The sequence below is a fragment of the Pseudochaenichthys georgianus genome, chromosome 10 (genome assembly GCF_902827115.2).
Source record: "Pseudochaenichthys georgianus chromosome 10, fPseGeo1.2, whole genome shotgun sequence".
NCBI classification, from domain to species: Eukaryota; Metazoa; Chordata; class Actinopteri; order Perciformes; family Channichthyidae; genus Pseudochaenichthys; species Pseudochaenichthys georgianus.
In genome coordinates this window covers 40,752,100-40,777,310 of record NC_047512.1, presented here as the reverse complement: position 1 = coordinate 40,777,310, position 25,211 = coordinate 40,752,100, and the positions used below count along the sequence as shown (strand labels likewise).

At 44.3% G+C, this 25,211-nt stretch overlaps 1 protein-coding gene across 2 annotated transcripts in view; it reads right to left on the bottom strand.

The window, feature by feature from the left end:
* Positions 1-6,387: 6,387 nt before the first annotated feature.
* Positions 6,388-25,211, bottom strand: part of LOC117454446 (storkhead-box protein 2-like) — a 109,238-nt gene continuing 90,414 nt past the window's right edge. For both annotated transcript variants that reach the window (XM_034093681.2, XM_034093682.2), the window contains exons 3-4: positions 12,255-14,637; positions 6,388-6,950 (exon numbers count right to left, since the gene is read on the bottom strand). In XM_034093681.2, the coding sequence (XP_033949572.1) occupies positions 6,746-6,950; positions 12,255-14,637 (2,588 nt within the window). In that variant the 3' untranslated portion in view covers positions 6,388-6,745. The remainder of the gene's footprint in view (positions 6,951-12,254; positions 14,638-25,211) is intronic.

Sequence of the window (25,211 nt, the reverse complement as noted above, 5' to 3'; positions counted from 1 at the left end):
GAACATTGCAGACTGAAGCTCAGCGCTAACTTTTATACGTTCTGACTTGGCTCCAAAAACCATTACCTCAGTTTTATCTTTGTTTAATTGGAGAAAGTTCTGACACATCCAGTCATTGATTTGTTCAATGCACTTACTCAGTGTTTGAATTGGTCTCCTGGTGAAATTGTTACGTACATTTGTGTGTCATCTGCATAGCTATGGTAACTTATTTTGTTGTTCTTCATTATCTGAGCCAGTGGTAGCATGTTGACGTTAAAGAGAAGAGGCCCCAAGATGGAGCCTTGAGGTACCCCACATGTCATATTTGTCAACTCAGATGTGTATTTACCTATAGAAACAAAGTTGTTTCTGTCCTTTAAGTAGGATTCAAACCAATTTAGAACTGTTTCCTACAGAACATAATTATAGCATAACTGACATATTATAGTAACAGCTACAGGAACAACCCCCCAGAACTACAGTTACTGTAATAATGTAAACAAAATTGCAACTAGTGCCTTTATTACAGTGATAGATATGAAACTGGGAGACAGGGGGGATGGCATACGGCAAATTGTCCCGAGACGGATTTGAATCCGGGAGAAAACCCCAGTATATGGGCCGCCAGTTCTACCAACTGAGCTACAGTATACGGCGGGCCTAATGTTATATTTTTTATGGATATTGTCATTTTTGTTAGGGAAGGAAATGCCTTAAGGACATTGCAGTGTCTACATTGTCCAATGGCTGTTGTTAGAGGAAAATTAAAAGCTGTTACGTGGTTGTTTTATTTGAGAATGTGTGCAAAGCCAATGCAGTGACACTCAATATTCCAAAATGAACTGTACAAATTATTTGCACGCTGATAAGTGTTAACTCATCATTTATCTCCGATGTGCCCTCTGAGGAGGTACTGCGGATATTGCACAGGTATTGTGAGGCTTATATAGCGTGTTAAAAAAAGAAACACACAGTGGTTTAACCAAACATTGTTATTTTATTATCTTAAAAAGTAACACAATCCCAATAGGGTATCACATACACTACAACAACGGTAACACCAGAACTACACATCAAAGGGACTTTCGGATAATATAGACATTTTAAAAAAAATCCCTCTTTTTATTGTTTAAATTATTTGACTAGGCATGACAGATAAACATCATTTACAGGTATGACATACCGTCACCATTAGAAACAATGTTATTGTTGAACCGCCATTTTCATAAACCACCGCCGATGTTAAGGGAAGACATTTTATGGACTGTCAGTGTAGAAAAGGGATGGGGGGGTTACAGGACTGTGTGGTTGATGGGGGGCCACTGGACCAGACAGTAGCAGGAGGACGTCGGGAGGGGCAGTGCACTCGTCAGACAGAAATGAAGGTAATCCATGATCCCCACCAGGCAGGGGACTATAGCCCTGTTCTCCTAGTGGAACCGGGACAAGAACCCAGTGTGGCTGTGGAACCGGAGCTGAACTCCTGAGCTGGGGCGTATACACATTATACTCCACTGGAGTGGTTCACCAATGATTAGTGGTACATTAGGGTTTGGAAATAGAGTATTTGTGGGTAGGGGGCTCCTCTCAATGGAAAAAGTGGAACAGAGACTCCACCATGACTAACAGAACGACTTTCTGAAGTCACACAATAGATAGAGTAGGGGATAAGATGGTATCATTGTGATTGGACCTGTTCTACCTTTAATCAGCATTAGAAGCCTGTTGACATTGTAGGCCGTTGGCTATAATGCCAGAACAGAGAGCTGAGGCATACTGACACCTGGGTGTTTTGGTCGCCAATTGGATTTTAGTACCTAGCACCCCGAGGGTGTACAAACCATGAACAGCTATGGAGCAGACTGTAAATATCTTTCAAATGTAGAACAGAGGTTAGAAAATTGATAGAACTGTGATCATATTTCAAGAACAGAAACATCAGTCCTTTGGGAAAGTCAGTAAACTTCAATGTAGGTGTTTGTTTGATCAGGAAACAGTAAACCTTTAAGATGGTACTCAGAACTCCCAGTGTGGAAATTGAGATCACTAAAAGGGGGGGGGGGCATACTAAACCGCTGATGGATACTAACAGATACACTTTGAGGGTCCCTTCCCCTGCAGACTGACAGAGTGTGTGCACGTGGAGATGGAGACGTGGAGTCCTCCTGTGTGCATCCTCACTAGATCTGATTTGTACTTCTTTGTGCCTCGTCGCAGCGGTCTAGCTTGCATAGCTGTATGTCAGGACATATTGTTACATTGGTGAGAAGGCCAACACTTCTTGGGTCTACGTTCCTCTTTTAGGATCGGGACAGGGGGGGGGGATGCAGCTGAACCACAATGCTTTCATGTAACATAAGAAGAAATGTTGTTAGTGAAGAAAGGGAAACGATAGGGAATCCAGCACTTTGATGTGTAGCATGTTAGTGTGTGTGTGTGTGTGTGTGTGTTTGCAGACATTCACAGGCTAGAGGCTGATGACAGTGTGTAGTAGAAAGGACGGGCTGTGTTTTTGCTGCTGTGGAGGTAGTTGTAGAGGAGCCAATATGACGACCACACTGGGATGACGGACAGCTCTCTGAGCCTATAGGAGGATGGGAAACAATTGACCCATAGGGCTGCAGAACTGGTTAAAATGAGACCATACATTTGGAATGTGGTACATTCCCGCCATCGTCAGCGGAGCCCCAGCATCCTTCACTGTAATCCCAGGCCGGGTCACCCATGCTTTACAGAAGGGTCAAAATGGCCATTGCCAAAGTATGCAGGTGAAACATATTATACACGTGAAAGCAACCTTTTACTATATTCCAACTCTCTCATCACCCTTTTTATTATGACTATTATCATGGTCGTCACTGACCACAATACATTTTAGCACCAGGAGTGAGAGTGGCTCAAGGATTTAATCCAAACAGTTTGAAGAAAACTCAAATAGTCATGAACTTGATAGAAATGTAAATTAATGTAAACTAAAGCAATACTGAAATCAAAACAAAGTCACATCCCTGCTTGTTGTGTAGAATACTGGTCTGGATGAGTTTTGTGGATCTCATATTCTCTGTTGGACGCTCAGCCCCGCGAGTGCCACACAGCTGCTCCTTGTCAACGTGTACTCCTGATGCAGGGAATCCAAATGTCACTTAATTTAAAATGTACTAACCAATTACTGGTCAGTGATATTTACTGCTTTAAAAAATCCCAACTCTTCCCAAACAGAAGCAACTCACTGTTAGCTTAGCAACGCTTAGCTGTGGAGCTGAGCAGGGATCATGCTGCTCCTCAGGTGCACTGGCTGCAGCCTCACACTTCCTCTCACTTCAACCAGATAGGAATAGAAGCAATGGTGGGAAACCAAACTAATTCTTTTCAAATGTTCTGTGTGCTCTTTGAGTCATAAAAGTTGATCGAGTTCCTGCTCTGACGTTTCCAGCCTCCGAGCTGCTGAAGAGTTCAGAAACCCTGAAGGCCTTACTCGGGTGTTAGTGTAAACTTAGCTGCTCATTGACAACTGATTGCAATGTAATGAAAGTGAATACATGTGAATAAACTCAATATAATAGCGTCTACTGACGTGTCACCGTTGGTGTATATCAGTTTAGATCAGCGTGGATCAGTATAGGACCTCAGCAGCTTATATCTGAACACCGCTGCAAACAAAGTGGCTCTATTAACAAAGTAATACTATAGTTTTGCCATATGTACATTAAGACAAAATAACAATACGCAGCATGTCGTTAATTATTAGATTCAGGTTAAATGTTAATAAATATAGGCATTTATACAATATATAAACTCATTTACTTTGTGTAAGGTATGTATATTCTGAATATTCCTTTTTATTGATGTCATGGCAATTTCATTTTGTATTTCTTTCAAATAGTGTCCATTTGTTTTTCTCTCTGCTGCTTTAACGTAATGTACAGTTCTCCTCAGATTGTATAACGTGTTCTCTACAGTGGCCCTGAGAGCTGTACTTTGAGCTCTCTGGGCCACTGTACTTATCTGTTCTGATAGTGGCGTGGAAAAGAGTGTGTGACCGGCGGACCCTGTCCTGACAGAGCTGGAACAGGAAGAAGCTGCACCCAGTGGACATGAGGGCTAACATAACAGATAGTGGAAGAAGAGGTGTCCTCCCTGGAGCTGTCCATACATCGACAGCACTGCAGTGTTCAGGCAGTCACACGGGCATCATGGCATCCAACAGGTACAAGACATGTTCAGATCCAACAGGTACAAGACATGTTCAGATCCAACAGGTACAAGACATGTTCGGATCCAACAGGTACAAGACATGTTCAGATCCAACAGGTACAAGACATGTTCAGATCCAACAGGTACAAGACATGTTCGGATCCAACAGGTACAAGACATGTTCAGATCCAACAGGTACAAGACATGTTCAGAACCAACAGGTACAAGACATGTTCGGATCCAACAGGTACAAGACATGTTCAGATCCAACAGGTACAAGACATGTTCAGATCCAACAGGTACAAGACATGTTCAGAACCAACAGGTACAAGACATGTTCAGATCCAACAGGTACAAGACATGTTCAGATCCAACAGGTACAAGACATGTTCAGATCCAACAGGTACAAGACGTGTTCAGATCCAACAGGTACAAGACATGTTCAGATCCAACAGGTACAAGACGTGTTCAGATCCAACAGGTACAAGACGTGTTCAGATCCAACAGGTACAAGACATGTTCAGATCCAACAGGTACAAGACGTGTTCAGATCCAACAGGTACAAGACGTGTTCAGATCCAACAGGTACAAGACATGTTCAGAACCAACAGGTACAAGACATGTTCAGAACCAACAGGTACAAGACGTGTTCAGATCCAACAGGTACAAGACATGTTCAGATCCAACAGGTACAAGACGTGTTCAGATCCAACAGGTACAAGACATGTTCGGATCCAACAGGTACAAGACATGTTCGGATCCAACAGGTACAAGACATGTTCAGATCCAACAGGTACAAGACATGTTCGGATCCAACAGGTACAAGACATGTTCAGAACCAACAGGTACAAGACGTGTTCAGATCCAACAGGTACAAGACATGTTCGGATCCAACAGGTACAAGACATGTTCGGATCCAACAGGTACAAGACATGTTCAGATCCAACAGGTACAAGACATGTTCTGATCCAACAGGTACAAGACATGTTCAGATCCAACAGGTACAAGACATGTTCAGATCCAACAGGTACAAGACATGTTCAGATCCAACAGGTACAAGACATGTTCAGAACCAACAGGTACAAGACATGTTCGGATCCAACAGGTACAAGACATGTTCAGATCCAACAGGTACAAGACATGTTCAGAACCAACAGGTACAAGACATGTTCAGATCCAACAGGTACAAGACATGTTCTGATCCAACAGGTACAAGACATGTTCAGAACCAACAGGTACAAGACATGTTCAGATCCAACAGGTACAAGACATGTTCGGATCCAACAGGTACAAGACATGTTCGGATCCAACAGGTACAAGATGTGTTCTGATCCAACAGGTACAAGACGTGTTCAGATCCAACAGGTACAAGACGTGTTCGGATCCAACAGGTACAAGACATGTTCAGATCCAACAGGTACAAGACATGTTCAGATCCAACAGGTACAAGACATGTTCCGATCCAACAGGTACAAGACATGTTCAGAACCAACAGGTACAAGACATGTTCAGAACCAACAGGTACAAGACATGTTCGGATCCAACAGGTACAAGACATGTTCAGAACCAACAGGTACAAGACATGTTCAGATCCAACAGGTACAAGACATGTTCTGATCCAACAGGTACAAGACATGTTCAGAACCAACAGGTACAAGACATGTTCAGATCCAACAGGTACAAGACATGTTCAGCTTAATGAGTTACAGTAAAAAAGCTTTTCTATCGCCTCACATTGCTGATGCACTTTGGAGCAGAGGTGGAGTATTCAGTGTGGTTTGTTGTGGCGCTGCACCTTGCAAAGTGTCTGCCAGTGGTGACTTTAGAGAGGTGCTAACAGAGACAGGTGAGTCAGCTGGATCAGTGGTGTGTGTGTGTACCATCAGTGACAGTACGAGGAGCAGCGCCTCATCAGTGTGTGACACCACGAGACACCACTAGAGGGAGATGCACTGATCTGGAGCAGCTGGAATGAGAGTGGATATAACATGACCTGAGATTACATATTATGCGCACACACACACACACACACACACACACACACACACACACACACACACACACACACACACACACACACACACACACACACACACACACACACACACACACACACACACACACACACACACACACACACACACACACACACACACACACACACACACACACACACACACACACACACACACACACACACACACACACACACACACACACACACACACACACACACACACACACACACACACACACACACACACACACGAAAGTGAAGGACACAACAGTAGTGTGTAAACTAAAGGCTGTATAATGACATGGTCAGAGTCTGGTGTGTGTTTGTGAGAAAGGAAAGAGCGAGAGCAGTTTCCTGTTGGCCTAAACCGCTCTGTTTGTGTCTGTCTGAATGTGTGTGTGTGTGTTAATAGCTGTAGTTCCACAGCGGGCCTGTGGCAGCACACTGGTTCAGTTCCGCAGTCTGTAGATGTAACAGTCCTTTGGGGGGGGGGGGTTCATTTTCCGGCCCCTCTCCGTGGCCCCAGTGCTGCACCCAGCATCAGTCCTGCTCCTAGACACTGGTGATTGATGCAAGGCAGGCGCTAGGCTTCTGGAGTTTCTCCGGCTGGGTGCCCGCAGGTTCTGGGATGGCGCGGAAGGAGAAGGGGGGGCCCGTGCCGGTGGCGATGCCGAGGTGTCCCGGGCTCAGAGCCAGGTTCTGCCGACGACTGCTCTCCACTATGGAGGAGGTGTTGGAGGCCAGGCTCTCCCTGGTCCTGCAGACACACACACACACACACACACACACACACACACACAATGAGACTCTGTAACATCACTGCCACACACTGCAACACCACTGCTGCACACACACACACACACTGAGACGCTGTGACATCACACACACACTGTAACATCACTGCGCGACACACACACACACACACACACACAGCTTGACACACACACACACACACACACACACACACACACACACACACACACACACACACACACACACACACACACACACACACACACACACACACACACACACACACACACACACACACACACACACACACACACACACACACACACACACACACACACACACACACACACACACACACACACACACACACACACAGTGACATCACTGCTGCAGGGACAGAGACACAATGAGACACTGTGACATCACAGCTGCAGGGACACACAATATATGCAACTGCGTGTGTTAATAATTGCACGTTTTCACTGCTCATATATATGCGGGTTCGGGTCGGGTTGCGGATCTTGTGCCGACGGATCGGGTTGCGGAACTAATTGACAATATGTGCGGGTAGCGGGGCGGATTCGGTATTGCACGTCGCGGGTGCGGGGCGGGAGCGGGTCTTGAAAATCAGACCCGTGCAGGACTCTGGCCCCTCCTCCAACACACACATGACCAATGAGGGCACGAGATAAGTTTGTGCAGAGATGGAAGGCTGACAGGCTGGTAGGCCGTCCAGTTACTTTAGCCGGGCCGGCTCAGATGATTGGTCGTGCTTTTTATAGTACTACGGCTTCCACAGATGACTTTTTGTTATGGATTTTTTGTCAAAGCACTTCAGATATTCATCGCTATCGGGATGTTAAGAGCATTCCATGGAACATAACAAAAAGTGTATCTCAAGCCGGTTTCTCAAACTTACTGTCTTCATTTATTTGAAATGTGGGCTTATTAACACATGAATACTGTGTTATATATTTGAACATATATATTTAAGAAGTACAATAGCAGATGTTTAATTTGCCATATTTCATTATACTTTTGGAATTTGCTGAGGGCCGATTCAAAATGGTCCGCGGGCCGTAGTTTGGACACCCCTGCTCTAGAGCATGTCATATCCATTTCCGTCTTCCCTTCCTGGTTAACAAAAATCAAAAATAATTCCACACCTTTGATTTAAATGCGACCGGCGCATTTCTGATTTCTTTCTCCGCTGACTGCGTCTTTGTTTTGACTAACTTCCTGCCAATCCCACTGAATTTACCCATGGCCATGACCGCACAAGAAAAATCTCAGTACCATCTAGTGCAGGGGTCGGCAACAGGCGGACCGCGGTCCGGATCCAGACGGACCCGGAGCTATAATCAATACATTGATAGGGGATTTTTCGGCGCCTCCCGCTTTTTTACCACTTGTGTAATTCGTGGAGAACCGAAGTTTTCGTTTTGGGGGTGGGGAGTCCGTCCGTCAGTCCGACTGACGGACAACTTCTCACTTCAAAAAAGAAGAAGAAATATAGACCGCAAAAATAATTAAACAAGTGAGTACCTGTTTTTTCTGGCCAAGGACAGGTTCCTTGAACACAACACGAGAGTAACGTGTCTTCACGTGGTATATGTCTCGTCTGAAAGGAGTGCTGACAGAGAGCACCGGAACGCCGCTCCAGCCCTATTATTGCAGTACAGAGGAGCCGTACACATGCTGCAGTGTTTGTGTGGCTGTGTCTTTAGTTGTAAGCACAGTGGCGATCTGTTGTTATTAGCATCTGGTTAGCTAGCTATGCTAACGAATTTAAAGAGCTTTTCTACAACCAGGTGGAAGAGAGCTCTCCCCTGAGAGGCTCAAATAACCTCAGCTCAGTGAGGTTAAGGCACACCTTGATATGATCATTATAGTTATTAATGAGACTAAAGGAAAAACAGGTATAAAATACTATATGACGGTAACAAAAAAGTTGTTAAAAACAACAAGAATAGAGTTTAAAAGGAGAGTGATTTGTAAAATATCCAAAAAGAAAAATCTGCTTACAGTTCTGTTTCATATGGGTGTTGAAAGATGTATCCATATATCTCTTAATGTTGCTCTCAAAGTGCACCAGATTGATGCTTTTAACTTCAATATTTAATATTCCCGGGGGAGCATGCCCCCGGACCCCCCTAGAGGAGGTTAGGTTCCCCCCACCACTTAAATCATGTTCACATTGATAGGATACTAAATACATTTGCACACATCTTGTGTCCATGTCTTTCTGTTTTGGTGGTCATGCCACAACCGTGCACGTGCATGCAAGTGCGAGTCATGGTGAGATATCTGGATTCAGAGGTTGCTTTTTCTTTGCACAGCATGAAAGAAAGGCCAAATTAATGGGCTTTGATTTTATTTTTTTTAAGCAGAGGTTGAGTTCAATCATTTGTACGGCCCTCGGAGGATGTTGTAAAAATGTAAAGGAAAAAAGGTTCCCCACCCCTGCTGTAAATAATAATAAAAACCCTTGATGTATAACTTAACATCTCTGTCTCCTATTGATCCGAGTATATTATAAAGAATAGCAGTTAATTGAAGCATAATAGCACAGGCCTTTGTCAGATGGTATATTACGCTGTTTTTTTTCTGCTTCGAATAGTTCTCTCTTTTTTCACCATACCTGTGTTTGCATCACTGTAACCAATGAGCACCTGCATGTGTATGAGAATAGCCCTGACTCCATGTCAGCCCAGATTTACAAACTCCTGGCAGGACAAGCTCAAGCTCAATTCTCACACTGAATTAAAAAAAAGTGAATGAGGGACTGCAATATAAGAGGGAAAGAAAGAGAAACTTTAAAACTGTTCAATTGTTGTGATGTGTAAAGACTGATATTGTTCTATAATCGTCTGAAACTGTTAAGTCATGATGTGAAGCGGTTAACAAAGAAACAGGGAAACTCAAGCTGCTGCTACGCTTTATTTTATTATCTAAAATTAAGCACTTTTAAGATGCACATATCTTCAAAAGCTATTTTATTTATTTTATTTGTATACAGCCCAAGAGGAACATTACATATATCCACAGTATTTTACTGTATATCTGTATAGTTCAATGTTAATAGACAATAAATAGTTGTTTTTGAATTGTACTTTCTTTATTTATTTGGCAGTCAGTTGTTGATTACATGCAGATGTTGATAAAGCTACAGGTCACTTCAATATATATCACACTAATTCATAAAGCAAGTTAGACATTTTGATGTTCCGGACCTTTGCATGGGGAGATGTTCTCTAACTGGACCTCGTTGAATTTTAGTTGAATACCCCTGAGAGTGGATTGAATTTTTTTTTTACCAAATACTTTAATTGTATACATGTCTTAAAGGTCACATGTCATGGTCCTTTCTACTGATCATAATACCATTGTTGAGGGATATTACAATAGAAAAATACTGTGCAATTTTCCAAACTCACATTGTTTCGCATACAGCATCTCTGTAAACTACGTGTATTCACTCTCTCCACTAAATGGCTCGTTGGAGCTCTTGCCCCCCTCCCTGTGAGCCCAGTGTGCTCCGATTGACCAATCCACAGACTTCCTCACACACACACACGCAGCTCAGCTGATGTCTCCTCCCTGGCTGCTGCTGATAACAGACAGTTGCGATCGCAGCGAAATCCTCTCTGCAGACCCATTCTCACAGCGTTTATCAACCTTTTTCTTCTCAATATCAAGCCACACTTATTGCTTTTACTTCGGCTGAGACTTTGTGTGTGCTCGGGGTGATTCACAACGTCCGATTGTTTCACGTTGTGAATCGCGCTGAGCTCCGTGGAGGTGTGATTTCCTTGTTTAGCGATACACAGCGAAACACAGCCAAACTCACCCTGAGCACACACAAAGTCACAGCCGAAGTAAAAACAATAAGTGTGGCTTGATATTGAGTAAGAAAAAGGTTGATAAACGCTGTGAGAATGGGTCTGCAGAGAGAATGTCGCCGCGATCCCAACTGTCTGTTATCAGCAGCAGCCCGGAGGAGACATCAGCTGAGCTGCCTGCACTGAGTGTGTGAGGAAGTCCGTGGATTGGTCAATTTGGACCAATCAGCGGGGGCTTAACGTAACGGCTCCGCGGACTGGTCCATTTCGTTCCGGTTACAACATGACGTCCTGATGTCCCCGGAAGAATCAAATGGACAGTGACGTATCTCCAACGAGGCGTTTTGGGGAGGTCTTCTCTGTGTTAGAGTTTTACTCCCTACAGGGTGTACTTTGAGGGTTTTGACTCTGCACACCGTTTACATGCATAAAAACCTTCATAACACACAAGGGGACGGGTAATAACCGGAAAAGCATGACATGTCACCTTTAAGCATAATTTAGCTTAACTGCCTGCTTTATTTAGACATACTTTTATTGTGAAGGCGACTTTGCGCTATTAACAGGAAGTTACCGTGCCCAAAGCAAAAACTTGAAGGAGATAAAGTGCAGACATTAACGGAGATATCAACATTTAAAGTTTACATTTAAGTATTAGCACCCACCGAAGAGGCCCAAGGTTAGTGTTAACTGTAATATAAAAATGTGGTTTGTTTCTTAAATCATTTATATACCGTATTATAACTTGTTTAATGTTACGCTAAAGCAATGCTAATATGGATGTAGCTTAAATGTATTTGTTGTTTTGTTTCTTTGTATAGCTCTTACGTTGGTTTTTGGAGTTTTCAATACATTTGAAATCATCAGTAGGGATATGCTACAGTTTATAGATACTTGGCGCCACGCAAAGTATCGCGATACTATGCTGTATCGATTATTTCCCCCACCCCTACTGTCCACAAGTCATTCACCCATTTGGATTCTCAGGGCCGACTTTTTCACAGACCAAAATATCATGTAACTAATAAGATTCGACAATATAAATAGTAACCGACCACTGGTTAACAACTACATAAATGTATTCATTGCATGTGTACAAATAATTCAATTGTACCGTGTCAAATCCTTTCCTCAGTTTTAGCAGTCTACATTTTGTAGTAATCTAATTGAATCAGAACAAGCACACAGTTACATTTAAACTCTGCATTTAATCCGGAAAAGTCTTCGGAGAAACACATTCTGATTAAATTAATACTAAATTCAGATTTGCTAAGGTTTGGTTAAATGCTAACTCTACAGATAGATGTAGCAGCCTGTCTTATTTCAGATAGATTGACCCAGATTCTGTGTGTTGAAAAACAGCTTACAATACTGACTGCACAAAGTAAGACTTGCTTAATTCATGCAAAACGATCATTACTGTGTGCCATTAGTGTGTGTGTGCAGTGTGTCTGTGCTTCTGTTACCGTGGTGAGTTGAATCCACTGTCCACAGTGACGGAGCTGGAGTCCATGCTGTCCAGTCGAGCAGAGTGGGCCGACTGCTGGTTCTGACTGGGCTCTGGAAGGGTTTCTTTAACACCAGGGAAGGTGAGAGTTCTTTCAAACCTCCTTTGTAGATCCCGCTCCTTCTCCCTCTCCAACAGCCACTGCATTGTCCCTGCCCCCCCGCCTCCCATCCCAGCAACACCCCCTCCCGCATTCCCGGCCTCTCCTCGACCTTTAGTCCCACCCTCCTCTAGTTCATCATCATCTGAGACATTGTAGTAGTCAAAGGAGGCCTCTGCAGCACTGGTAGTGGGTTCAATCCCCTGTGGGGGGGCGGACGGTGTGGCCACCAGAGGCTTGGGGGCATCATAGGCCTCCTGGGAATCCAGAACATCGCAGGACGAGGACAAAGTAGAGGAGGCGAGGGCCGGGGTTTTTCTAAGGGAGCTGTAGCCGGGCAGGGGGAGGCTGGGAGGGGGTTTGAAGAGTGTGTCTTTACTAAAGATTTCCTTACGTTTCTCCTGACCCGAGGAGGCACTGTGGGGAGGTCTGCCATTAGGAAGAGGGGGGTCAGGGAGGGAGAGGGGTATTGGAGGCAGACTGCCACCCTTAGGACCCAACTTTGACAAGTCCTCCTTATTTTCGAGGGGATGGGGTGTCTGTCTGTCAGCGCTGCCTAGCTTCAGTCCATCATGGCTGCTCCTGCCCAGGGTCCCCAGGGAGTTTGCTGCTAAGAGAGCCGTCTCCGAGGACCCTGAGCACTGGAAGTAATCGTCGGGTGGGAGGGCGCAGAGCAGGGGTTTGGGTGAGTATGCAGGCAGGCTGTCCCTGCTCTTACTCTTCTCTAAACTCCTGCCACCATCCAATCCCAGAGAATCTGCAGGCAGTTTATTCGAGGTGGGGGTGGCACGAGAGTAGTGAGAAGTGCTCTGATTGGCTCGCAGAGTGCCATCGTCAGTATAGTACCGGCTCCGCTCGTCGTAATAATCGGGTGGGCCAATCAACCCTGCTCTAAGCGGTCCTTTAGAATTGTCCATGGACCTGGAGCGCTCCTTGGCCTTGTCGCTGCGCTCGTTTCTGGATTTCCTCTCCTGGGTGTGGGAGTGGGAGCGGTGGACTTTGGAGTGGTGGGCTGATGGACCGTGGCTCGGCTCTGGGAAAGGCATCTCTGTGCGCCGCTTGGCAAGTTCCCCGGACACATCCCACTCTGGTGTAACAGGCAGGTGGGAGGACTCCAGGATGTTGGGGTTACTGTGTGCCAGGTGGAGGCGGGCTCGCTGCCGATCCATGGCCAGGGCGTGTTCCCTAGGCGACCGAGCCAGCGAGGACGAGTAGGCTCTGTAGTCCCGGTCCAGCTCCAGGTCGCTCGGCTCGCCGCGGGACGCCCTCGTCTTGCTATGTGAGCGACTGAGTTTGGTCTGAGACTGCTTCCTGTGTCTCCCCCCACTTCTCCTACTCCTTGAGCTCTGATTGGCTGACGACGCTTTGCTCCTTTGAGCACGCTCTTCCTCGAGGCGCTTCATGACGGCTGTGTGCCGGGCGAGGTTCTCCACCGTGAGGTCGGGGTTGATTCTGCGGATGATCTCCATCTCCACATGGCGGGGCAGCTGGCTGGGCGTCTCCTCGTCCCGCAGCGGCCACTCTTCAGGCGGGAACTGTGCAGAGAAGGTGGCCAGCTGCTTGGTCTTGTCCTTTTTAAAGCTTAGACGGAACAGCTTCAAACCAAATTTCCGACTTCCTGTCCCACTTCCTCCACCTGCTGGTTTTTCTATCTCTCCGCCTCCTCCTCCCCCTCCCCCACTTCGATGCTTCGTGAGCGTGTCCGTCTTGAAGGGGAACCCAAGGGTGCTGCGACTTTTTTCTGCGTTGCTTCCTGCTGGCTGAGGAGGGGTTTGCGGGGAATGCGGAGACGAGTACGCTTCCCGGTGGTCTTTGGGAGATCGACGCTGCAGGGTGGTGTGGTGGCTAGGGGGGTCGTCTCCACGGTAACTGTTGTTGTAAAAAGGATCCCCACCTCCGCCCCCACTGTGGTTCTGGCTGGACTTTGGGTGTGTTCGTTCTCGTACGGCTCCAGAGGTGGAGGGCGTGATGGTGCCAGAGAGGGGGGAGGTGCACTGTGTCTGCTGATGCTGCTGGTTCTGGTGCTGCTGCTGGTTCTGCTGCTGCTGCTGTTGGTGGTGGCGGTCAGCGGATCGCTCGTCTAAGTGGTACCACTTGGAACTGGTTCGGATTAGGCTCGGTGTGATGAAGTACGTCTGGGGGGTTACGATAAAATATCCATCGGGGGTTGGGTAGATCTTCCGCTCACGGACCAGCATGCTTAGTGTGTGGTGCAGAACCTCCTCTGTTGGGGTGGGAACACCTGGGCAAAATGAGAGACAGGAAGCCGTTAGAGCAGGTCCACATCATCTGTTATTATGCTGAGCTCAGGAAAACGTCCTTCAGGAGGTTTTCATGAGAAAAGCCCATTTTTGTTTTTATATGAAAACATTGTCACACCGATACAGTCAAAGTAACATGTGCTCATAATGCTAAGCTCAAGTGACAAAAGGGATGAAACCACATCCAAACTTCTCTTCATCTAGCCTGGGCTCTCTGGAAGACACTTGAACAAAGCGCTTTCTTTTTAAATATGTTTTTTCCTGCATAGAATATATAGAAACATATAATATACCACATACATTTGGAATTCTTATTATTGGAGCAACAATCAACTTATTAAGAAGTACTTTAAACATATCAGTTCACAACGACCACAGGAGAGTTGTTTCTAAGTTCCAGCAGTAGGGCTGTTTCTGACTGATGTGTGCATCCACTGAACCGTACAAATCCCACACACACACTTGTAAGGCCTCTTCCACACCAAACTGACACCACGGAGCACGTCCCGACGGAACGTCTCCTCACGTCTCCTGCCGCTTGACCATGTTTCGCACTGAACACACCGCAAAGACTTCAGCCGACGGCCAAGTTGCACGTACGAACTGCGCATGCGTGAGTGGCAATAACTCTCCTTACCAGCAGGCGGCGGTAGTGTGTATTCGTCATTCAAAAGAGGCAACAACCGGAAGACAGACTGCGTGATATAAACAAACAACAAATAGCGTGTGGTGTTCGTTCTATTTTCACTCTACAGCGAGAAGCTCACGGGGCTTTCCCGAACCTGAGTCGAGAGCTGGAGTTAAATCTCAGGTTTGCTTAATAGTTTGTTTGGGTCCCTCACTTCCGTTTCGCTTCTCATGCACTGATTCGCTAGCTGAACAGCCAATCAGAGTGATTTCTTTGGCCTCCCGATTCAACAAGTCGAATAGGCGGCGGAAGGTGTCGGCACGGCCGAAAACACACGACAGTGCAGTACGCACCAATCTGAGTAGGGCAACAGGACGCTCATTGACGGCCCGACATCTATCGACGCCGATAGTCGGCTTGGTGTGTAACAGCTTTAAGAGCCGAAGACTGCAAACAAAGGTCTTGATGTACAGCCACCTTTTCCACAATAAAGTTCCTCGGCAGGAATATTTGGAATCTGCCGTCCTCTTCCTCGAACAGTGGGTGCATCCACTTCACTTTACAAATGTCCAGATTCAGCTTTATACCTCCTCCTATCTCCCGTCTCTCCCCTTTCTCTTTCCTCCAATAACCTTCCTCTCCCTTTGTCTCTCTTCTCAGTAGCTCCTACTCTCTTCCCCTGTCAGTTCCGAGGTATTACTGCCAGTTACATCATAGCAGCCTTTCAGCCCGGCAGAGTGATGCAACGCGGGACAGACAGATAGACTGCTCCCTGCTCCTCCGTCCCCTTCCTCTCCATCTTGTACATGAGAAGCCTGGGCAGAGGAGAAGGAAGTGGAAGCAGGCCGTGTGTACTGGAGTTAGAACGGGCTAACCTTTACATGCCAACACTCACACCACTCACGTCAAAACATATGGTATGATAGACATCCCTCTCTGGCATCAGGGGACCACCACTCATCGCCTTTTAAAGAGGAGACTGGCTTGAAAGTCAACGTTTTTTTAGGGTCCCAAGTCCAGACTGGTTAGTACACTACTAAACATTGTTATTTTATCTGCCTTTAAAACTGACAGTGAGTTCACCCAAAGATGTCGCTAAGTCTTAAATGCCCTTAAGTACAATGGTTCAAGGTGGAGGAGGGAAGTAGGTGACGGATGTATATGATGAAAGAGAAAAAGAAAGACGGCATGCTTTGATGGAATTACAACTGTTGTGTCAAAAGGGCTGAAAAAATGATTTTCCATTGGGAAATAGATGTCTGAGTATCTTCCCAGTATGAACACTTTAGTAGCCCTTACCAGTATGAACACTTTAGTAGCCCTTACCAGTATGAACACTTTAGTAGCCCGTATTTACTCATTCGGGCCAGAAAGATGCACTCATTAGAATCAGAGTTCCTTTATTTGTATTTATAAAATGTCAATCTCATTCGCTCTATTCATTCCCCTGACTCAAAAACCCTAATGATAACAAATGCTTTAACTTTACAAATAGTCTCCTCTTCCTCCATTTGAGATGATGACATGATAGTATGTATGCATTCTTATTTCCTACATGTCAGTTTATAGGCTCCAGCTTCGACCCTTTTCAAAAAAGAACAACTGAACATGTTGTAATGTTATTTACTCTACTTCATAGCCTCTGACGTCAACAACCACATTAGCTCTCCTGCTAAAGCCTCTTTTTGATATCATTTACCAAAACAAACAATAGTATTTTAGTGCACCAAGAAAATATTCAATGGGGGAAATGTAGTTAGCAGGCTGAACAATACACTGCACATAACGTTGGTCAGTTTATCTCACAACACAGAAGCTGCTCATCCACGAATGAACAATGCGTCCTACATGACAAGACTTTATTTCTGATTAAATTCATAAAAAAGACGTTTATTCACTCATCAAAGACACCGATAAAGCAAAGAGCACAGATTTGATAGATGCATGGACATACTGACTGACAGCAAACTGAGGTTTGTCAAACAGTAACGTTACACATTTGACTTGAGTTTTTATGTGTTCAAAAGAAGGCTGTTAAATATAGAATGAGTACTTTAAGTATATTTTGATTCTTATACTTTTGTACTTTTACTTGAGTACAATTTGTATTGCAGGACTTTTACTTGTAACAAGAGTATTCCTACACTCTGGTACTTCTACTTTTACTCAAGTACAAGATCTGAGTATTATTCCCATCTCTGCAAGACACAAGAGCCACTGAAAAAGTATCTGGGATGGTTTCCCCCATCCATTGACTCTGACAATGATCCACCTCCATCCTATTGATATGAAATCCTGTTCGACTAATTATCCAATAACAATGGATCACCTCTTGGAGGTATGTTTCTGCTCTTTTCTTTGTTCTCTAATGATATCATATGAGTGCGCTCCAAAGCTTTCTTTGCCCTTCCCTATTAAAGTCATCCATCCTCTCTTAAAACTACTACTACTACTAACTGTAGACATAGGGACTTTATTTATGAAACATGACGTCCACCATACAGTCCTACCCTGTTCCTTAGTCAAAGTGTCTCTCAGTAATAAGTGTGAGTATCTCTATCTCTTGAATATCTCTTAATAGTCTAGGTGCCAGCATAGTGAACCCGGAAATGTTGAGTACCCCAAAGGTTTATGATAGAAATGTATAGTACGGGTCCTCAGCTAAGAAACTGCCGGATGCTAACCCGCATATGTTGGACAATATGAACAACTAGCATAAGTTGTGTTAATTAGCATTATAGCCTTTGTAAACAATAGTAAAAATGGCTTGGCCAATTGTGGAGTGGTTCTGGGGGTAATTAAGGATGCTGAATCCATTTCTGACATTTTCAGGATCAAAAATGGCGGTTTTATCCATTAGCCATATTTGTACTCTCAGTGGGCTGATATCATTGGATACAGAGAGCACAAGATGAAAGTTATTATCTCTCCTGTGGAGAATTGTTTTTCCAATAAATAGACAATCTGTTCAATCCAAGTGATCCAGAGTCCCCTAAACAAAGTCAGCCCACAAAATAAGAGTACACATATTGGCATTTTCTGGATAACACTGCCATTGTTGAGCCTAAATGTCAGAAATGGATTCACCATCCTCAATAATCCCCAAAACAAAAGTTGTCCAAATCGGCCAAGCCATTTCTTAACTGTTGTTCCCATAGGCTATAATGCTAATGAATGCAACGTATGCTAATTGTGCAAATTGTCCAACATATGCAGGTTGTCATCCAGCCGTTTCAATGCGCTAGAGACCCATACTATACATTTCTAACATAACACTTTGGGGTACTCAACATTTCCGGGTTCACTATAGGGCTCTATGAGCTGGAAACTCGACTATAAACTTGAACTTTAATTTCTATTTAGGAGGACTAGTAAAAGTAGATTCTTCTAGATACACCGTCCAGTCTCTGTGAGCATCCAACAGAACTTCATGAGAATGGTCACCCTACACCCGTAACAACATGTAGTCCTGAATGTACAGACATGAGACTGTAATCAAACTGTCCCTTAAAGTAACAAAGAATGGCCAAGTTGTTGTTCAAATTGGGATACTAGGTGGTAAATACAGTAGGAGATGATGGACTGAAGCGTGAGGCTGACTAAAGCTGGGGGGAACAGGTCTGCTTTATTCACAGTCTGAGGGACCACTGAGCACAGACTGACACATTAAAAACGAATTGATAGATTACATAGCAGCTGGGCAGACAGCTGTGTGTGTGTGTGTGTGTGTGTGTGTGTGTGTGTGTGTGTGTTTCCTATCATTACATCATACAAATGCGCTTTCTTTGGTGAAATAAGACAGATGAGTTCTCTAAAAAGGGAAACCCATGTAATAGAGATAAGGTCAGCCATGGAACATTACTATTAACTGTCTGATCAATATTTGATTTGATCAATATGTTGATTGACAAATTACAAGCAACAATTATTAGGATTGGTTTATTGTATAACACATGATGATGATGATGATGATGATGGTGATGATGACGATGATGATGATGAATTTTATTTATATAGCGCTATATGCTTTCTCTTCTCAGGAGCTAGCTTTAAACTAATGTTGCTGCTTTTCACACATGTGTTAACTGAATATATGTGGGTTATTGGTCAAACAAAACAAGTTTTGGACACTGTAGTAGACATTTTTTTTCTCTTAATTATCTGACTACACTGAGGTCCAGGCACATGTCACTCAAAGCAACACTCACTACACTGAGGTCCAGGCACATGTCACTCAAAGCAACACTCACTACACTGAGGTCCAGGCACATGTCACTCAAAGCAACACTCACTACACTGAGGTCCAGGCACATGTCACTCAAAGCAACACTCACTACACTGAGGTCCAGGCACATGTCACTCAAGCAACACTCACTACACTGAGGTCCAGGCACATGTCACTCAAAGCAACACTCACTACACTGAGGTCCAGGCACATGTCACTCAAAGCAACACTCACTACACTGAGGTCCAGGCACATGTCACTCAAAGCAACACTCACTACACTGAGGTCCAGGCACATGTCACTCAAAGCAACACTCACTACACTGAGGTCCAGGTACATGTCACTCAAAGCAACACTCACTACACTGAGGTCCAGGCACATGTCACTCAAAGCAACACTCACTACACTGAGGTCCAGGCACATGTCACTCAAAGCAACACTCACTACACTGAGGTCCAGGCACATGTCACTCAAAGCAACACTCACTACACTGAGGTCCAGGCACATGTCACTCAAAGCAACACTCACTACACTGAGGTCCAGGCACATGTCACTCAAAGCAACACTCACTACACTGAGGTTCAGGTACATGTCACTCAAAGCAACACTCACTACACTGAGGTCCAGGCACATGTCACTCAAAGCAACACTCACTACACTGAGGTCCAGGCACATGTCACTCAAAGCAACACTCACTACACTGAGGTCCAGGCACATGTCACTCAAAGCAACACTCACTACACTGAGGTCCAGGCACATGTCACTCAAAGCAACACTCACTACACTGAGGTCCAGGCACATGTCACTCAAAGCAACACTCACTACACTGAGGTCCAGGTACATGTCACTCAAAGCAACACTCACTACACTGAGGTCCAGGCACATGTCACTCAAAGCAACACTCACTACACTGAGGTCCAGGCACATGTCACTCAAAGCAACACTCACTACACTGAGGTCCAGGCACATGTCACTCAAAGCAACACTCACTACACTGAGGTCCAGGCACATGTCACTCAAAGCAACACTCACTACACTGAGGTCCAGGTACATGTCACTCAAAGCAACACTCACTACACTGAGGTCCAGGCACATGTCACTCAAAGCAACACTCACTACACTGAGGTCCAGGCACATGTCACTCAAAGCAACACTCACTACACTGAGGTCCAGGTACATGTCACTCAAAGCAACACTCACTACACTGAGGTCCAGGCACATGTCACTCAAAGCAACACTCACTACACTGAGGTCCAGGCACATGTCACTCAAAGCAACACTCACTACACTGAGGTCCAGGCACATGTCACTCAAAGCAACACTCACTACACTGAGGTCCAGGCACATGTCACTCAAAGCAACACTCACTACACTGAGGTCCAGGCACATGTCACTCAAAGCAACACTCACTACACTGAGGTCCAGGCACATGTCCAGGGTTCATACACTTTTTCACCAATGATTTCCATGACTTCTCAATGACCTTTACCTCATTTTCCATGACCAACATTTTTTTCCCACTGAAAATGGTTTATTTGAACATGGAACAGGAAAATAAGGTCTGCATATGAAACATGTAGTGCCTATCTAAAACAAATCAAATAGTAGGCTTACTAGCTTCTACACGCTAAAGCAACTGTAGTCAGGGAGGCTGGTATAAAAAAGGTGGCAAGGACCCGACCCCTGACCCCCTGAAAGCAGCAGTGTCAATAATAACAGAAACGCCAAAGAGTCACATCTAATAGAAATATATAAAAGCATTTATTTTAATTGTGTAGCAGTCAGTTTATAATTCTGCCAGCACTGTTGAGCATTTTGAAAATGTATTGTCATGCCTGTGCAAGGCTTAGTCTTTCTATCTTTATAGCCACTGGTGTAAAGTAACTAAGTTCATAAACTAAACAAGTTACTATAAGTGGGTATAATTTTGACATACTTGTACTTTATTTAAGTATTTCAATGTTTTGCTACTTTGTACTTCTACTCCTCTACAGTTCAGAGGTACATGGTGTACTTCTACTCCTCTACAGTTCAGAGGTACATGGTGTACTTCTACTCCACTACAGTTCAGAGGTACATGGTGTACTTCTACTCCTCTACAGTTCAGAGGTACATGGTGTACTTCTACTCCTCTACAGTTCAGAGGTCCATGGTGTACTTCTACTCCACTACAGTTCAGAGGTACATGGTGTACTTTTCCTCCATTACATGTATTTAATACCTTTAGTTACTTCACAGATGTGGATGAATGATGTGAAATCTAATCAAGTGTTGAATCAGACTTTAGTTCCACCTGGAGTAAATCCACCAGCTACCCTGCAGTCTACAAAGTACTTCAGACTAGCTGCACCTTCACCAGCTTTGAGAACACTTTCATGATCAATCATTATAAAACATATCATATATATTATTCTGAAATGGACCAATCTGCACAATGACTACTTTTACTGTCGGTACTTTCACTATATTTTGATGAGAATACTTTTCTACTTTTACTTGAGTAACATTTTGAATGCAGGACTTTTACTGTAACAGAGTATTCCTACACTCTGGTACTTCTACTTTTACTACCAGATCAGAGTACTTCTACTTTTATTCAAGTACAAGACCTGAGTACTTCTACTTTTACTCAAGTACAAGACCTGAGTACTTCTACTTTTACTCAAGTACAAGACCTGAGTACTTCTACTTTTACTCAAGTACAAGACCTGAGTACTTCTACTTTTACTCAAGTACAAGACCTGAGTACTTCTACTTTTACTCAAGTACAAGACCTGAGTACTTCTACTTTTACTCAAGTACAAGATCTGAGTACTTCCACTTCTACTAAAGTACAAGATCTGAGTACTTCTACTCGAGTACAATATCTGAGTACTTCTACTTATCTGAGTACTTCTACTTTAACTCAAGTACAAGACCTGAGTACTTCTACTTTTACTCAAGTACAAGATCTGAGTACTTCTACTTTTAAGAACAAGATCTGAGTACTTCTACTTTTACTCTAGCACAATATCTATACTTATACCACCTCCGTTTAGAGCCTATGAAAAAAAACTATTAGAAAACGAAGGCTAAAGCTAACATTAGCAGATAGTGACAATGTATGCTATTGCTAGCTAGCTAGCTCAACGATTCCTTAATGATATTGTGACAGAAAAACATTTCAGTTCACATCAGCTCTGCCGCTCTGCTCTGAACACCTGAACGGCCCGTTCTAACAGCTGTTCACCAGTGGTGCAGTCTGTGCTACAGTGACTCCGCACAGTTAACGAACGCACCGTAGATAATGTAGCTGACCCTCATCCCGGAGCAGCAGAGTTCAACCGACAGGCAGGAAGACTCGAGCACACAGCTCGCGCTTCATATATTAAAAAATAATACCATGCGCGTCATGATGGCACATAACAGCTCGCGACCGCAGATTATTTTGGCGATTAGATAAAATGTAAATTATATTTGACGCAGATACATTTCCATGCCTTTTCCAAAACTTTGGGAAAAACATCGTTTTCCATAACTTTTCCAGGGCCTGGAATTTGCATTTTGAATTTCCATGACCTTTCCAGGTTTTCAATGACCGTACGAACCCTGCATGTCACTCAAAGCAACACTCACTACACTGAGGTCCAGGCACATGTCACTCAAAGCAACACTCACTACACTGAGGTCCAGGCACATGTCACTCAAAGCAACACTCACTACACTGAGGTCCAGGCACATGTCACTCAAAGCAACACTCACTACACTGAGGTCCAGGCACATGTCACTCAAAGCAACACTCACTACACTGAGGTCCAGGCACATGTCACTCAAAGCAACACTCACTACACTGAGGTCCAGGCACATGTCACTCAAAGCAACACTCACTACACTGAGGTCCAGGCACATGTCACTCAAAGCAACACTCACTACACTGAGGTCCAGGCACATGTCACTCAAAGCAACACTCACTACACTGAGGTCCAGGCACATGTCACTCAAAGCAACACTCACTACACTGAGGTCCAGGCCACATGTCACTCAAAGCAACACTCACTACACTGAGGTTCAGGTACATGTCACTCAAAGCAACACTCACTACACTGAGGTCCAGGCACATGTCACTCAAGCAACACTCACTACACTGAGGTCCAGGCACATGTCACTCAAAGCAACACTCACTACACTGAGGTCCAGACACATGTCACTCAAAGCAACACTCCACTACACTGAGGTCCAGGCACATGTCACTCAAAGCAACACTCACTACACTGAGGTCCAGACACATGTCACTCAAAGCAACACTCACTACACTGAGGTCCAGACACATGTCACTCAAAGCAACACTCACTACACTGAGGTCCAGGCACATGTCACTCAAAGCAACACTCACTACACTGAGGTCCAGGTACATGTCACTCAAAGCAACACTCACTACACTGAGGTCCAGGCACATGTCACTCAAAGCAACACTCACTACACTGAGGTCCAGGCACATGTCACTCAAAGCAACACTCACTACACTGAGGTCCAGGCACATGTCACTCAAAGCAACACTCACTACACCTGAGGTCCAGGCACATGTCACTCAAAGCAACACTCACTACACTGAGGTCCAGGGCACATGTCACTCAAAGCAACACTCACTACACTGAGGTCCAGGCACATGTCACTCAAAGCAACACTCACTACACTGAGGTCCAGGCACATGTCCAGGGTTCATACACTTTTTCACCAATGATTTCCATGACTTCTCAATGACCTTTACCTCATTTTCCATGACCAAACATTTTTTCCCACTGAAAATGGTTTATTTGAACATGGAACAGGAAAATAAGGTCTGCATATGAAACATGTAGTGCCTATCTAAAACAAATCAAATAGTAGGCTTACTAGCTTCTACACGCTAAAGCAACTGTAGTCAGGGAGGCTGGTATGAAAAGGTGGCAAGGACCCAACCCCTGACCCCCTGAAAGCAGCAGTGTCAATAATAACAGAAACGCCAAAGAGTCACATCTAATAGAAATATACAAAAGCATTTATTTTAATTGTGTAGCAGTCAGTTTATAATTCTGGCAGCACTGTTGAGCATTTTGAAAATGTATTGTCATGCCTGTGCAAGGCTTAGTCTTTCTATCTGTATAGCCACTGGTGTAAAGTAACTAAGTTCATAAACTAAACAAGTACTATACGTGGGTATATTTTGACATACTTGTACTTTATTTAAGTATTTCAATGTTTTGCTACTTTGTACTTCTACTCCTCTACAGTTCAGAGGTACATGGTGTACTTCTACTCCTCTACAGTTCAGAGGTACATGGTGTACTTCTACTCCACTACAGTTCAGAGGTACATGGTGTACTTCTACTCCTCTACAGTTCAGAGGTACATGGTGTACTTCTACTCCTCTACAGTTCAGAGGTCCATGGTGTACTTCTACTCCACTACAGTTCAGAGGTACATGGTGTACTTTTCCTCCATTACATGTATTTAATACTTTAGTTACTTCACAGATGTGGATGAATGATGTGAAATCTAATCAAGTGTTGAATCAGACTTTAGTTCCACTCGGGAGTAAATCCACCAGCTACCCTGCAGTCTACAAAGTACTTCAGACTAGCTGCACCTTCACCAGCTTTGAGAACATTTCATGATCAATCATTATAAAACATATCATATATATTATTCTGAAATGGACCAATCTGCACAACGACTACTTTTAC